This window comes from Arachis duranensis, chromosome 10 (assembly GCF_000817695.3).
Source record: "Arachis duranensis cultivar V14167 chromosome 10, aradu.V14167.gnm2.J7QH, whole genome shotgun sequence".
Lineage (NCBI taxonomy): Eukaryota > Viridiplantae > Streptophyta > Magnoliopsida > Fabales > Fabaceae > Arachis > Arachis duranensis.
Window position 1 is genome coordinate 74,952,946 of NC_029781.3, and position 14,756 is coordinate 74,967,701.

General features: G+C 38.6%; 1 protein-coding gene across 1 annotated transcript; it reads right to left on the reverse strand.

Moving 5' to 3' along the window:
• Positions 1-11,504: 11,504 nt before the first annotated feature.
• On the reverse strand, positions 11,505-12,531 carry LOC107470272 (uncharacterized). The gene is made up of 3 exons (XM_016089667.1): positions 12,456-12,531; positions 12,246-12,371; positions 11,505-11,962 (listed from the first exon to the last, which is right to left on the reverse strand). The coding sequence occupies exons 1-3, from the start codon at positions 12,529-12,531 to the stop codon at positions 11,505-11,507; spliced, it is 660 nt and encodes a 219-aa protein (XP_015945153.1).
• Positions 12,532-14,756: the final 2,225 nt, after the last annotated feature.

The window sequence follows — 14,756 nt, forward strand, 5'->3', positions numbered from 1 at the left end:
TACAGAAGCCCAATTGGCGCGCTCTCAATGGCGTTGGAAAGTAGACATCCTGGGCTTTCCAGCAATATATAATAGTCCATACTTTGCCCAAGATTTGATGGCCCAAACCGGCGTTCAAAGTTACCATCAGAATTCCCAGCGTTAAACGCCCAAACTGGCACCAGAATGGGAGTTAAACGCCCAAACTGGCATAAAAGCTGGCGTTTAACTCCAAGAGAAGTCTCTACACGAAAATGCTTCAATGCTCAGCCCAAGCACACACCAAGTGGGCCCGGAAGTGGATTTTGATGTAATTTACTCATCTTTGTAAACCCTAAGCTACTAGTTATCTATAAATAGGACCTTTTGCTATTGTATTAAAGAAGCTTTTGATCATGTTTTTATGATTGAACCCTCTTTGGGAGGCTGGCCATTCGGCCATGCCTAGACCTTGTTCTTATGTATTTTCAACGGTGGAGTTTCTACACACCATAGATTAAGGTGTGGAGCTCTGCTGTACCTCGAGTATTAATGCAATTACTATTGTTCTTCTATTCAATTCTGCTTGTTCTTGTTCTAAGATATCACTTGTTCTTCAACTTGATGAATGTGATGATCCGTGACACTCATCATCATTCTCACCTATGAACGTGTGCCTGACAACCACCTCCGTTCTACCTTAGATTGAGTGGATATCTCTTGGATCCCTTAATCAGAATCTTCGTGGTATAAGCTAGAATTGATCGCGGCATTCAAGAGAATCCGGAAGGTATAACCTTGTCTGTGGTATTCTGCACTGAGAGGATGGGAGGTAGCCACTGACAACGGTGAAACCCTTGCATACAGCTTGCCATGGAAAGGAGTAAGAAGGATTGGATGAAGACAGTAGGAAAGCAGAGAGACGGAAGGGATCAAGCATCTCCATACGCTTATCTGAAATTCCCACCAATGAATTACATAAGTATCTCTATCTTTATCTTTATGTTTTATTCATCATCCATAACCATTTGAGTTTGCCTGACTAAGATTTACAAGGTGACCATAGCTTGCTTCATACCAACAATCTCTGTGGGATCGACCCTTACTCGCATAAGGTTTATTACTTGGACGACCCAGTACACTTGCTGGTTAGTTGTGCGAAGTTGTGTTTATGCCATGGTATTGAACACCAAGTTTTTGGTGTTCATCACCGGGGATTAATTGAGTTGGGAAAAGTATTGATCACAATTTCGTGCACCAGGAATGCAAGGCTATCACCTTGATAAGTGGACAAGTGGCAAGTACGGAAGCATAAGTTATGTAGGAGACCAGAGCCTCCATTAGAAATTTAGAGGTGCTAGTGGGCCAACTGAGCAAGTAATTACTTGAGAGGTCTGCAAGTACATTTTAAGGTGATACAGTGGTGAACCTAGGAGAAGATTGCAAGGTTATTCAATTGAGAAGTGGTAAAGTAGCTGGCTCTGAGACCAAGGCTAATGAAGAGCTAGTTGAAAAGGAAGCTCCAGAGGAGAAGGGATAATTGGAGTACACCCCTCCAAAGCGTATGGACAATCCATTCCCAGACTCTCTTGACACTCATCCTACATTGCCAAAGGCTCCTGAGTACAAGCCTAAGATGCCATATCCTTAGAGATTTCAAAAGGAGACCAAGGACAAGCAGTTCTCAAAGTTCTTGGAAATCTTCAGAAAGTTACAAATCAATATTCCTTTTGCTGAGGTTTTAGAGCAAATGCCTATCCATGTCAAGTTCATGAAGGAGCTGTTGTCAAAGAAAAAACATTTAAAGGGAGATGAAACAGTAGTCTTGACTAAGGAATATAGTGCTGTAATTCAGAATAACTTGCCAAAGAAGATGCCAGATCCAGGGAGCTTTCAAATTCCATGCACCATTGGGAGGACAACCTTTGAGAAAGCCCTATGTGATTTGGGGCACACATAAATCTAATGCCCTTATCTGTGATGAAAAAGCTCTAAATCCAAGAGGCATAACCCACAAAGATAGCATTACAGATGGCAGACAAATCTATAAAGCCTGCATACGGATTAGTGGAGAATATCTTGGTCAAAGTGGGTAAGTTCTTCCTCCCAGCAGACTTTGTGATTCTTGACACGGGGGAGGATGAGAATGCCTCTATAATTCTAGGAAGACCATTCCTAGCCACAGGAAGAGCTCTGATTGATGTAGAAGTGGGTGAATTAGTGCTTAGAGTGCATAATGAGCAACTGGTCTTTCATGTCTTCAAAGATATACATTCAACAGGTGAAGAAGAAAGGTGCATGCAGGCTGAGCTTATTGATCCAACCCTTCAAAAACCCCCTGATGATACACAGCAGAATCTGTAGCTTAAACCTCCCTTGGCAACAATCAATAAAATTCCTCCTGACATCAAACCTAAGTTTGGTGTTGGGAATGCATCATCTACCAAGGAAGAGGTTCCCAAAAAGAAGAAAGTACCCAGAGGATGGAGAAACAAAAAGATCCCCACTGAAGGTTTCTCCCCATGAATGAAGGTGGTGTTGACCAGCAATCCAGTATGGCTTTATACAGTAATCAGAATTCTCTCTCTGGAGCATATTGAGCTACGTTATGGAGACACAAGAAAGAAGTTTAAAGTAAGGGGTGAAGAGCTGAGCTCCTATGATCCTCCTCCTTAGAGAAGTTGACCGTCAAGCTAGTGACGATAAAGAAGCGCTTGTCGGGAGGAAACCCGATAATTTCGTATCCTTAGCTATTTTTATTTTTCATAGTAGTAGTTTTCTTATTTATTTTTTATTTGAGTTCTTACTAATTTTCTGATCATGCAGCTATGTTACTTTAGGAACCGAACACCTCAAGCTAAAAAAAGAAAGAAAGAAGCACACGACGCGCAAGCGTCGCTAACACGAACGCGTCAATCATGTGTGCGTGAAAATTGAAATTTGATAGAGAGTTACACAGGAGTGGCGCTGGACCCATGCTTGGTGCACAAACATGACCACGCGTACGCGTACCCCACGCGTGCGCATCGTTTGCACTTATCGCCATCCACGCGTGCGCGTCATTGATGTGTACATGTGACCTACAAAATCGACGTAAAGGAGTGTTTGGGTAGAGAGTTGTGTTGCCTTGGGGCAGGAAGCGTGATAGAGGCACAAAATTACTCACGCGTACGCGTCCCTGACGCGTGCGCGTCATTTGCAAAAATGGTTCTCCACGCGTTCGCGTGCATGACACGAACGTGTCGTATGAAATTATTGGTTCCCAAGCCATGTGAACAGAGAGTTGTGCGTGCGTGCGGCTGCCTTTGCGTGAATCGCACAAAACCCATGGCACGCGGACGCCTGCCTGACGCTTACGCGTCATTAAGAAAATTCGCGACCCACGCGTACGCGTCGCCCTTGCCGCACAACTACACTTGTTCGCCGCACAGTTTTCACTTTCTTTCTCTCTCTCCCACTCCTAATTCTCTCTTGTTCTTTTATCCTCATATTTTTCTTTCTTTTCACTAATTGTTTTTATTTTCAGTTCTTCTTTGCTTGAGGACAAGCAAACCTTTAAGTTTGGTGTTGACGCTGCGTTTATTGGTTTTTTGGCACAAAAGGGAGGCGAATCATCTTCATTGAGGAGCACAACCTGAAGAATAAAGTGAGCGCCAGGATAACTAAGGTGGTTGAGTTCCTCTCATTTTTTGTTCCTCCCCTCTTCTTCTATGTTATGTTCTGGCTTTTTGCTATTTTGGCTTTGTTTACTGCATGATCCTTTATTAGTTAGAATCCTAGGACTAGTTTAGTTTTCTTTTAATTGCTTTAATGTAGAAAATATGTTTCATGTACCACTCACTGAACTTGAATCTAAAAGAGGAAAAAAAAGAAGTGATGTATTGCATGAGAAATTGAGTTAATTTTAAATAGTCTTATTTACTTAAATGTGGTTGTATTAATGGTACTTCTGAATGCATGATATGAACAGTGCATATTTAAATTTGAATAAAGGGATGTTGATGTATAAGGAACAGAAATTTAGAGAATTATTATGACTTCTCTGAAATAAACAAAAATTTAATCTTTGAAGCAAAAGAAACAGCAAAAGAAAAAAAATAGATAATAATTAATAAATAAAAGCAAGGTCCAAGGCTCTGAGCATCAATGACTAGGGAGGTCAGACATGATTAAAAGCTCAAAGAGTTGTTTCCCTAGTCATATGCTTGTGGTGTGATTGTGTCAAGTAATCCTTGAGACAGAACACTTAGAATCGAGACCAAGTGCGCTTAACAGAGTATGCCAAAGGCTTTGAGTACCACTGTCTGGGACTAACTGAAAGAAAAATTAGAACTCATAGAGAGTTCCCCAGTTAAGTGCTTGTGGTGTTTCTGTGTCAAGTAACCCTTGAGACAAAACATTTAAGTCACGGCTAGGCTCAAGGTGCAAAGTACCAAAGAAAAATGAATTAAAGTAAATTTTGCTGTGTTCAAGTATTAAACTGAAATATAAAAGATCAGAGAATTCATAATATTATCCGGATTCAAATTTCAGATGACAGTGACATCCTTCTGATTTAAAGGAGAGTGAGATGCCAAACCTATTCAGGATTACAGTTATAAACCCCACTATAAAAAGAGACACGAGCTTAATCGAACTCTCATTCTCATGCAAATTCACATCCTAAGCTTATATTAATTTTGGTTGCTTAAGGACAAGCAACAGTTTAAGTTTGGTGTTGTGATGTGTGAGCATCTTGTCTATCTTTTCCTAGTGAATTTGCATCTAATTTGTTGAGTTTAATTAAGAATTAATTATATTTTAGCCACTATGGATGCTATTTTGAGTTTTATGCAATACTATTTATTTTAGGTAGCATTCGGCAGAAATTGATGGAGTTTCTACAGCACAAGAATAAAAGAAGATGGCTGCAAGGAGCGACGCGCACGCGCGCCTGATGCGTGCGCGTGAATTGGAGGTATCCATGGCGACGCGTGTGCGTGACTGACGCGTACGCATGAATTGAAGATTTGCTCAGCGACGCGTATGCGTGACTGACGCGTACGCGTGACGTGCGCGATCTGCAGAATTTACAGAAATCGCTGGCGTGGATTTTGGGCCGCATTTTGACCTAGTTTCTAGCCCAAAAAACACATATTAGAAGCTGTAGAATGGACAAATCAAGTGGTCCCCACCCATCAGCTGAAGACTTGTTAATTAATTCGAATTTAAATTCAAATCTTATTTTTAAGAAAAGATATTATTTTTAATTTTAGATAATTAGATTTTAAATTTATTAGGATTAGTTATAAAAAGGGATCTGATGCCATCAGATTGGGAGGATAGTACATTTTTACCAGAACTCTTATTTTTCTTCTCTGAACCATGAGCAACTAATCCTCCATTGTTAAGGTTAAGAGCTCTGTCTATCTGTATGGTCTTTCTAATTTAATTCATTTTTTTATTTATATTTCAATAATTATTTTCGTTCTTTATTTTATGAACATTGGGTGAAACGGAAGTATGACCCATGTTCTAATTGAGTTCTTGTAAAACTTGGAAAAGCTCTTTACTTGAAAACATATTATCCTAAATTTCTAATTGTTTGTATTTAACGGGATACGTGACATATAATCCCCTTATTTTTGGATAATTATGATTTCTATGGCATATAAACTGAATTTGAATTTCACCTTCTAATTAGAAATAATTGACCAAGGAATTGGCAATTGATGAATCTTAGAGGAGACTAGGAAGGTCTAAGGAATTAGGGTCTAGTCATATATAGTTTGCCATGAAATTAAATCTTACATGATTAAATTAGTTAGTAAGAAAAATCAATCTGGAAAATAGATAACTCTGAAGCCTTAACTGTTCTCTCAAATATTTTATTCCCAACTTATTGCTGCTTGCTTTCTGAAATTCTTAAACTACTGTTTAATGCTCTTTGAATATCTCAAAACCATTTTCTGCTTGCCTAACTAATCCTATCAAACACTATTGTTGCTTGATCCATCAATTCTCGTGCGATCGACCCTTACTCACGTAAGGTATTACTTGGTACGACCCGGTGCACTTGCCGGTAAGTTAGTGGGTTACAAATACCGCATCAAGAATCCAATCGTCAAAATGCGACCATGTATTTAGCTCATTACCTTTACCTTGGCAAATTTATCACTCGTACTGTCTCCTTCCTTGCTCTATCCCTTTGAACTCATACACCTTTCTTCTTTTTTCCCTTTTCAAGATGGCCACCAAGAAGGGTAAGGAGAAAGCTGCTTCTAACCCACCGGCAAGGAGAGGAACAAAAAGAGCACCAGCTGAGGAACCACCACACCCATCCACTTGTACGTCTTTGCATGCACCGAGGATGGTGCAATCTTTAAGTGTGGGGAGGTCGATACCAACTTCCGGTTGTTAGCTACTTCCTTTTCAACACCAATTCTTACTCTTCTTTGTAGTTAGTTGTTTCAGTTGCATCTTTGATTGCATGTTTGGTACATTGTGTGCATATTTTACCACTACTTGGTTGAAGTAATATTTTCTTTTTCAAGAAACCTTTTATAGCATTTCACTAATTTGAATTAAAATTTTTGAGAAACTTGTTTGAAGAAATATTATTTTGGAACATGATTTAGAGCTCGAACACACAAAACCAGTGAGATTTTGAGCCTATTTGATTGGTTGCATCTTATCATCCAATATTTTATTTTTTGGTGTGTGTTTTTCTCTCTATAATTGTGATCTTTGTCTTGCTTAATTCTATATTTCCATTATTTGATTTATGCATGCACTTATATGATTGAGGCCTTGTTTTACTAAGCTTACATACCCATATGGACTTAACCTTTCATTATCCTTTGTAAACCAATTTGAGCTTATTTTACCCATTTTATTCTTTACTTTAGCACATCATTAACTCTAAGCGAAAAACAATAATGTACTTAATTTGAATCCTTGGTTAGCTTAGACTAAGTGAGAGTGCTTATGATTTAAGTGTGGAGAAATTGGATTTAAAAACATTTGGTTTAAGAATTAAGTATGTTAGAATTTTCTGAAAATGTGAAAGAATGTTGAGAATATGTTCATGCATTCAAATACCTTAATCATATGCCTTGAGAAAAGCAAAAGAAAGAAAAATTATGAAAAAAATATAAAAAAATTTAAGAAAAGAAAATAGAAAAAGAAAAAAAAGAGAAAAAAAGAAAAGAAAATGAGCAAATAATAAAAGGGGACAAAATGCCCCAAGTTAAGTAATAATATCAATGCATATGAGTTGTACTTAAATTTGGGATGCATGAATGTGTGGTAAACATTGTTAATAGGTAGTTAAATTTTGCATTGTAATTACATGGATTGTCCTAAGTTAGGTGGAAAGTTTAGGTTAATTAAGGATTCAGATTTTAGCCCACTTGACCAAATACAATCCTACCTTGACCTTGACCCCATTACAACCCTTAAAAGACCTCTTGATTTGTGTATTAGTGCATTAAATTTTTTTTGATTGTTAGATGAAGAGCAAGTCTTAGAAAGCAAGATTAGTAGAGAATTGAGAGAATCGAACCTCAAACACCTGAGCGATTAGAGTGTATACACTTCCAATGAGGGTTCGATGCTCGATTCCTTGTTCCCTGCTTTCATGAGCTATTTTCTTTTGCAAGTTTACTTGTACTTTATTTTGTGATTTGAATTAGTGAAATCCAGTTCATATTTGTTCTTAAAAGATTTGTTTACCCTTAACCAAGTAGATAAAAGCATTTTGCATATAGTTGCATTCACATATAGGTTGCATTTCATGAGTTTTACTGTCCCTTATTCATTCTCTTTGTCTCCTTGAGCTTAGCATGAGGACATGCTAATGTTTAAGTGTGGGGAGGTTGATAAACCACTATTTTATGGTTTATATTGTGCTAACCTGAGTGGTTTTTATCAGCTTTTCACACACTTATTCATATGATTTGCATGGTTTTACAAATTCCTTCCTGGATTTATTCTAGGATTGAAAACTTACTTCCTAAAGCTTTAAAATTGTGTATTTTAATCCCCCTTTATACCATTCGATGCCGTGATCCTGTGTTAAGTGTCTCAGGCTTTATAGGGCAGGAATGGCTTAGAGAATGGAAAGGAAGCTTGCGAAAAGGGAAGGAGCACAAGAAATAAAGGAGACAACCAGCGAACAGCGACGCGCATGCATGGCTGACGCGTGCCGTGATTTGGACAAAATCACAATGACGCATGCGCATGCTTGACACGTATATGTGGATTGGAGTTCGCGCAAACGACGCGAGCGCGTGCTTGACGCGCACACATGGAGGGGAAATCATTAAACGACGTGTACACGTGACCGACGCATACGCGTGACAAGCGCGATCTGCAGAATTAACAGAAATCGCTGGGGCAATTTTGGGCCGCGTTTTGACCCAATTTTCGGCCCAGAAACAAAGAATAAAGCCAGAGAACATACAGAGACTCAAGACATACATGACACAACATTGAATATTCACAATTTTAGAAGTAGTTTTTAGAGAGATGGGTTCTCTCCTCTCTCTTAGGTTTTAGAATTAGGATTTCTTTTAGTCATTAGGATTGTTTCTTCTTACCAGGTTCAATATTCCTTTATTTTGATTTCTCTTCTACTTTTAGATACTATAATGCTTTTATTTATTAATGACTTATGTTGCCAAATTGGCTTATGAACTTTTCCATGTTAGATTTGATTTCTTCTATTAATGCAATTTGAGGTATTTTAGATATATGATTTTTATTTAGCTTTCTATATTCTTGGCTTTGGTTGAGTAATTAGAGACTCTTGAGTTATCAAACTCTTTTGTTGATTGATAATTGGAAGTTGACAATTGACTTGAATTCCACTAACTCTATTCTTTCTTTGGGAATTGACTAGGACTTAAGGATTCATATTGATTTATCCACTTGACTTGCCTTCATAGTTAGAGGTTGACTAAGTGGGAGCAACAAGCAATTCTCATCACAATTGATAAGGATAACTAGGATATGACTTCTAGTTTTCATACCTTGCCAAGAATTTTCTTAGCTATTGATTTATTAATTCCTGCAATTTATTTCTCTTGTTCAAACCTTTCAAAAACCCAAAAATACTATTTTCCATAACCAATAATAAAACACACCTCCCTGCAATTAGGGGTGACAAACGGGCCTAAATCTGCTGGACCGGCCCGCATAACCCGCCAAAAAAGGCGGATTGGGCTAGAAAATTAGGACGGCCAAATAGCAAAAGCCCGCTTAACCCGCACCGCTTAAACCGTGGGCTTTGGCGGGGCAGGGCGGGCTTCCCCGCCGGGCTTAGTATTTTTTAGCAAGGCGGTATTTTTACAATTTTTTTTTACCAAAACCCAACTTCTCCCAACCCAACTTACAAGAGAATGAAGATGAAAATTGAGTGTTTTAGATTATGTTTATTTTGTTTTAGAGACAATATTTATAATTATGTTTTGGATTATGTTTATTTTGCTTTGGGAACAATATTTATAATTATATTTTGGATGAAAACTTGGTTTATAATTATGTTTATTAGATATTTATAATTACAAAGACTTTAATGTTTGTAAATATAAAAATTATAATTTGTTTATACTTTTAGAAATAATTATAATAGTTAAAAGTAAAAAATAGAAGAGATTTTTTTATGCCTTTATATATATTATTTAATAGTTAAAAGTAAAAAAAAAAGAGGATATTTAGCAGGTTTAGCTCGCCAGCCCGCCGTTAGGCGGGGCGGGCTGGGATTTTGGGACCGCCTCACTAGGCAGGGCAGGGCGGGGCGGGCTTCCCCGCTAGCCACCCCTACCTGCAATTCCTTGAGAAGACGACCCGAGGTTTGAATACTTCGGTTTATAAATTTTACTGGGTTTGTTACTTATGACAACAAAAACTTTTGCACGAAAGGATTCTCTGTTAGTTTAGAAACTATACTTACAATGCGATAATATTTTTATAAAATTCTTTACTAGCAAGAATCCAATCGTCAAAGACGACCCGATGTTGAATTACTCTTGATCTCGGTTATTTATTGTTTGAAAATTAAACTTTGATTGAGAGAATTATTTGTTGGTTTGGACTATGCTATCAACAAAGAAATTGTTTTGCTAAAAATTCCGAACCATTGTGATTTTCTCTATCAGTAACCTCCAAACACCGTTGAATCTGATCAATCTGATATTTCAGATTACTTTTTTGCACAAAAATATTTCCAAAAGCCTTTGAGTTAAAGTCCAAAGAAATATATTGAACCATCTTAAACCTTTCAGTAACGTCTCAAAACCCTTGATTCCAAGCCTTACTAATAAGATGTTTATAAGAATGGTGTGTTGCCAACGCAACCTAGAACCTAAAAGGATGAGAACCTTTCACTTTGGGGCCACCATGACAACGAACTAAAATAGGACAATGATCAGAATGAAGCCTGCTAAGAATTTCACAATAGCCCTCAGGAAATATTGTCATCCACATCTTATTAACTAGTGCTCTATCCAACTTTTTAGCCAAGTCCCTGCCATCCTGAACGATTCTATATCAAGTATATCTCCTACCAGTAAGTTTAAGATTAAAGAGTTCACAATCATCTAGAGTAGTAGCTAATAGACTTGCTCTGTGAGAAGAAAAATAAGCACCCGTACTCTCATCTGGCGCCACAATCTCATTAAAATTACCAACGGCCAGCCATGGTCCATTATGGCCTGAATTAATAGAATGCAAATGATCCCAAAATATACTTCTTTTTTTGAATTTGGGACTCCCATACACTACACTACAAAGCCAAACTAAGTTACCCAAACTCACTTTCACCGTAATACATTGGTCAGTTTGGTTAGTAACCATACAAGAAGCATTTGCAATAGAAGAGAGAAACCAAATGCCACCCCTGTGTCTTACTGCTTTCTCAACACCAACACAATGAAAACCCAAATTATCCTAAAAATTCTTCAAATTATTAAACACAGTATGAGTCTCAAAGAGAAAGAAAAAAGATGGTTTATATATTCTTACCAAATTTTTGCCATGCACACGGGCCATCTTGTTAGACGCACCCCTCACATTCTAGGCTATGATATTGAAACTGTCCATAAAAAACAGCAAAAAGGGAGCTCCAATAACAAAACCCGAGACTCAACATGATGTCCCTGTCTTCGATGATCCCGCCTTTAATGGACTCTCAAGTTGCAACACAATTTTCTCTGTCAAAACTTGCGTTACCCCGCCGCCGATGCTCCATCCTTATTTGCAGGCAAATTCTGCAAAGAGTTTGAGTGAGGATGCTTCTGCACAGTGACATTTGTTGTCTCACCTTGCTGCTGATAATGTACATTGTGATGGGTCCCCGAAGAAGCCACACTAACCAGTTTTCCAATATTGATACCCCTGCTTAATTTTACTTTGGATCCGATAGCATGTGTTGTACGTTGATGATTAGACCTTGTCCAAGTATTGGTAGCCTTGTTAAGAGTTTTCTTTGCTTTTTGTTGGACCTGATAGGTGCTAGGAGAAGGCTTTTGACCCATTTTATACTTTTCTTTCCTAATCACTTGAGTCTAACCTTCCAAATTCTCATGTTGAGCATGGTCTACATGAATAGCATGCAAATCACTCTTCACCAAATTCGAGACTGCAACAGTTACGGTCTCACCTCCAAGATTCTTGCTAAAATGGAAACTTGCCATTTTCACATGCACCGGATTTTTTGAATTTAATCTTTCTGGCTGCTTTGCTACATCACTGACCACCTTGGAATTAGTTTCTCCTCCCGTGTTGCTGTCAGTCTTGCACACCTTCATATCATGACCAAACTTGAGACAAGAGTCACAAATAAGGTGAAGACTTTCATATTCAACCTCATATTCAACACCTTCAACAAGAATCTTCTTCGTCACGAGCAATCCTAAATATATCTGAACACAGGCACGAGCATATCGTCCTTTTTCAGCTAATTTTGTTGCCAAATCAACCTTGACGGGGATGCCAACTGAAGTCGCAACACGGAGCATTGCATCTTTTTGGTAGCACCAAATTCGTAATCCAGTAATTCTAATCCACACTAAAGTTGCTCCAAAATAGTTTTCACTTTATCTGAACTCTTGATCCCCAAGACTTCACTGCCACATAATTTCCCTCAATCATTTATGAACCTCCTAAGAGAACCTTTTCTCGCTCCTTAGCCACATCAAACTTCACAAGGAAATAGTCAAACCCCACGTCCAATAAATTAAAACCTCCCTTAATCCGTCATACCGTTCGGAGTTTATGAGACAATCCAGTGTAGCTATAATGTTTACCTAGCACCTTAATCACTATATCATCATTATAAAGTTCTGCCAAACAATTCTTAGCGTCTTGGATAAACATTATACTCGGTGGCCAGAGATCTCCTTGCTTCCTATATACTACTGCAATGTTATCTCCTGACAAAGTTTCAACGAGTGAAAAAGTTTTAGCAATCTTAGAATTCACAACTCCCTGAAAGAAACCTTCAAAGGCTTAAAAACCCTCCTGAAATATGATCTTCCTTTTCCCCTGATGCAAGCCCTCCCCTGTTCTCCCCGTTATCTCTTCCGCCGACATTATCGGCTGCCTCGCCGTATTTCACTCTCAAAGTCTCTTCCCCGCTCACTCCACCACTCATCTTCGATTTTCAAAATTGTACAAAGTACGAAGTACGTACTCCCACCAAACCCTATTTTCTTTTACTAATTTGTCTAATTCAATAGAAAATAATTAAGTGATTAAAATTTACATGTATACGTGTAATCAAGTACAGTCAAGTTGGCATAAGTCTAACAAAAAAAACACATGAATGTGTTATTGCTTTTTCTTTTTCATATTTTCCAGTACAAAAATTTATAGTGACATAAAAGATTTTGTACATAACGCAAATTTATCAATATATCATAGAAATTTTTACACATAGCATATACATTTTTATCCATAGAATAAATTTTTTTATACGTAGCACATAAATTTTTGTTATAAATATAATTTGTTGAATGGGTGAGCTAATTAGGGTTTTTAAAGATTTTTGTGTGCTAGGTGTAAAACCCGGTTAATTAACTGCTAATTAATCCATAAATAAGAATTTATTCTGGAAAGCCCAAAATGTGATTTTTGTGGCTAAATATGATAGAGGAGGTTGAGACGAAAATTTCGGTACCAATTTCATAGAATTCGGACCAAGATTGGACCGAACGGGCCAAACCGGGCCAATTGGACCCAAAGTGGGCCCTTGGCCCAACATAACTTAACCAAAACCCTAGTTTTCAGCACTCTCTCTCCTCATTTGTTACACACACAAGCTGAAATTAGAGAGAAAGGGAGGAAGAACACTCTCTCAAGTTCTCTCCCTTGGTTGATCTTCAAATCACCATAACTTTTGATCTAGAGCTCCGATTGCCGCTCCGTTTGCGGCCATGCGTTCACCGCAGAGAGCTCTACAAAACCCATACAATCAATCTTGAGGTAAGCCACGTGTTGCTGTTCGAAATTTCAGCCCTTATTTTCGAGTTTCATGAGTGAAATGTTGAGATTTTGGGTTCTTTGATATTATAGGACCCAACTCTCTTGAAGGAGAAGGTTAATCTTGTCTCCTTGGACCTTGGGTGTGGTAAGATTCTCAACCCTAGTGTATTTTTTTGTTTTATGATGTTTGGGTTTTGAGATGTTGTGTATGGGTATGATGGTTGTGGCTTAGGTTGTGTATGTGTGGATATTGGAGCTTGATTGGTGATTTTGAAAAGCTTGAAAAGGGTTTGGTGGTGAAAAATCTGTTCTTGGAGGTTTTGAGGCCTTGAGAGCTTGTGGATAAGTGGTTTGGAAGTGCTCCGGTTGAGCTTGGAAAATCGGCTAAGGTATGGTTTCGGTTTCCCGTATCTAATATGTAATGTGGTAGGAAATACTTAAGCTAGAGGCCCTAAGATAGGCATTGATGGTTTCAGTGGCTAAGAGAAGGGGGGGTTGAATCTTAGCCCCCTTTTCGAATGCTAATACTTGCTGAACTTCAGAAAAGACTTTTCTGTTTTTGCTCGTCACTTGACACGAGCAACTTTGTTTTGTCTCGTCCCTTGCCACGAGACTTTCAGTTTTGTCTCGTCACTTGGCACGAGATAATTCTGGCTTTTGCTCGTGTGTGGTAGAAAACAGAAATGGAGTAGAAGGAGAAGAAGATTGCACCCAGATATATCCTGGTTCAGCTGCTAAGTGCAGTGCAGCCTACATCCAGTCTCCATCACAAATATGATGGAATTTCACTATAACCAATCTGATTACAACTTGTAAAGTGCTAACCCAACTTACAAGGGGATTCCCACAGAATCATGATACACAACAAAGATGTACAAAGGAACTCTAAGACATCTATGGCTTTTTTTCTTTTGCGCCGTTCTTCCCGAAAATGCCATCCACGCGTGAGCGTGATGTGCGCGGGCGCACCGATTGTGCTGCACCCAATGCCCAGCCATTTTCCAGAGAGTTATGCCAGAACTGTGCCAGTGTTGTGCCTGGGGCACGAGAACACCCACGCGTACACGTGGTTGACGCGTACGCGTCGATTGGCAAATTTTTAATCCACGCGTTAGCGTGTATGACGCTTGCGCGTCGATGAAGTTTTTGAGGCCATCCACGCGTGCGCGTGGAGTGCGCGTACGCGCGGACCTGTTTTCATCCCAAAGTTGATTTTTGAGTTCTAAAAGCCAAATTTCATACTCTAAGCCTCCGATCTCACCACTTATATCTTAAATCATTATGATATGCCTAGCTATGAGAGAAGGAGCTAGTGGATGTGGTAACTTGCGAGT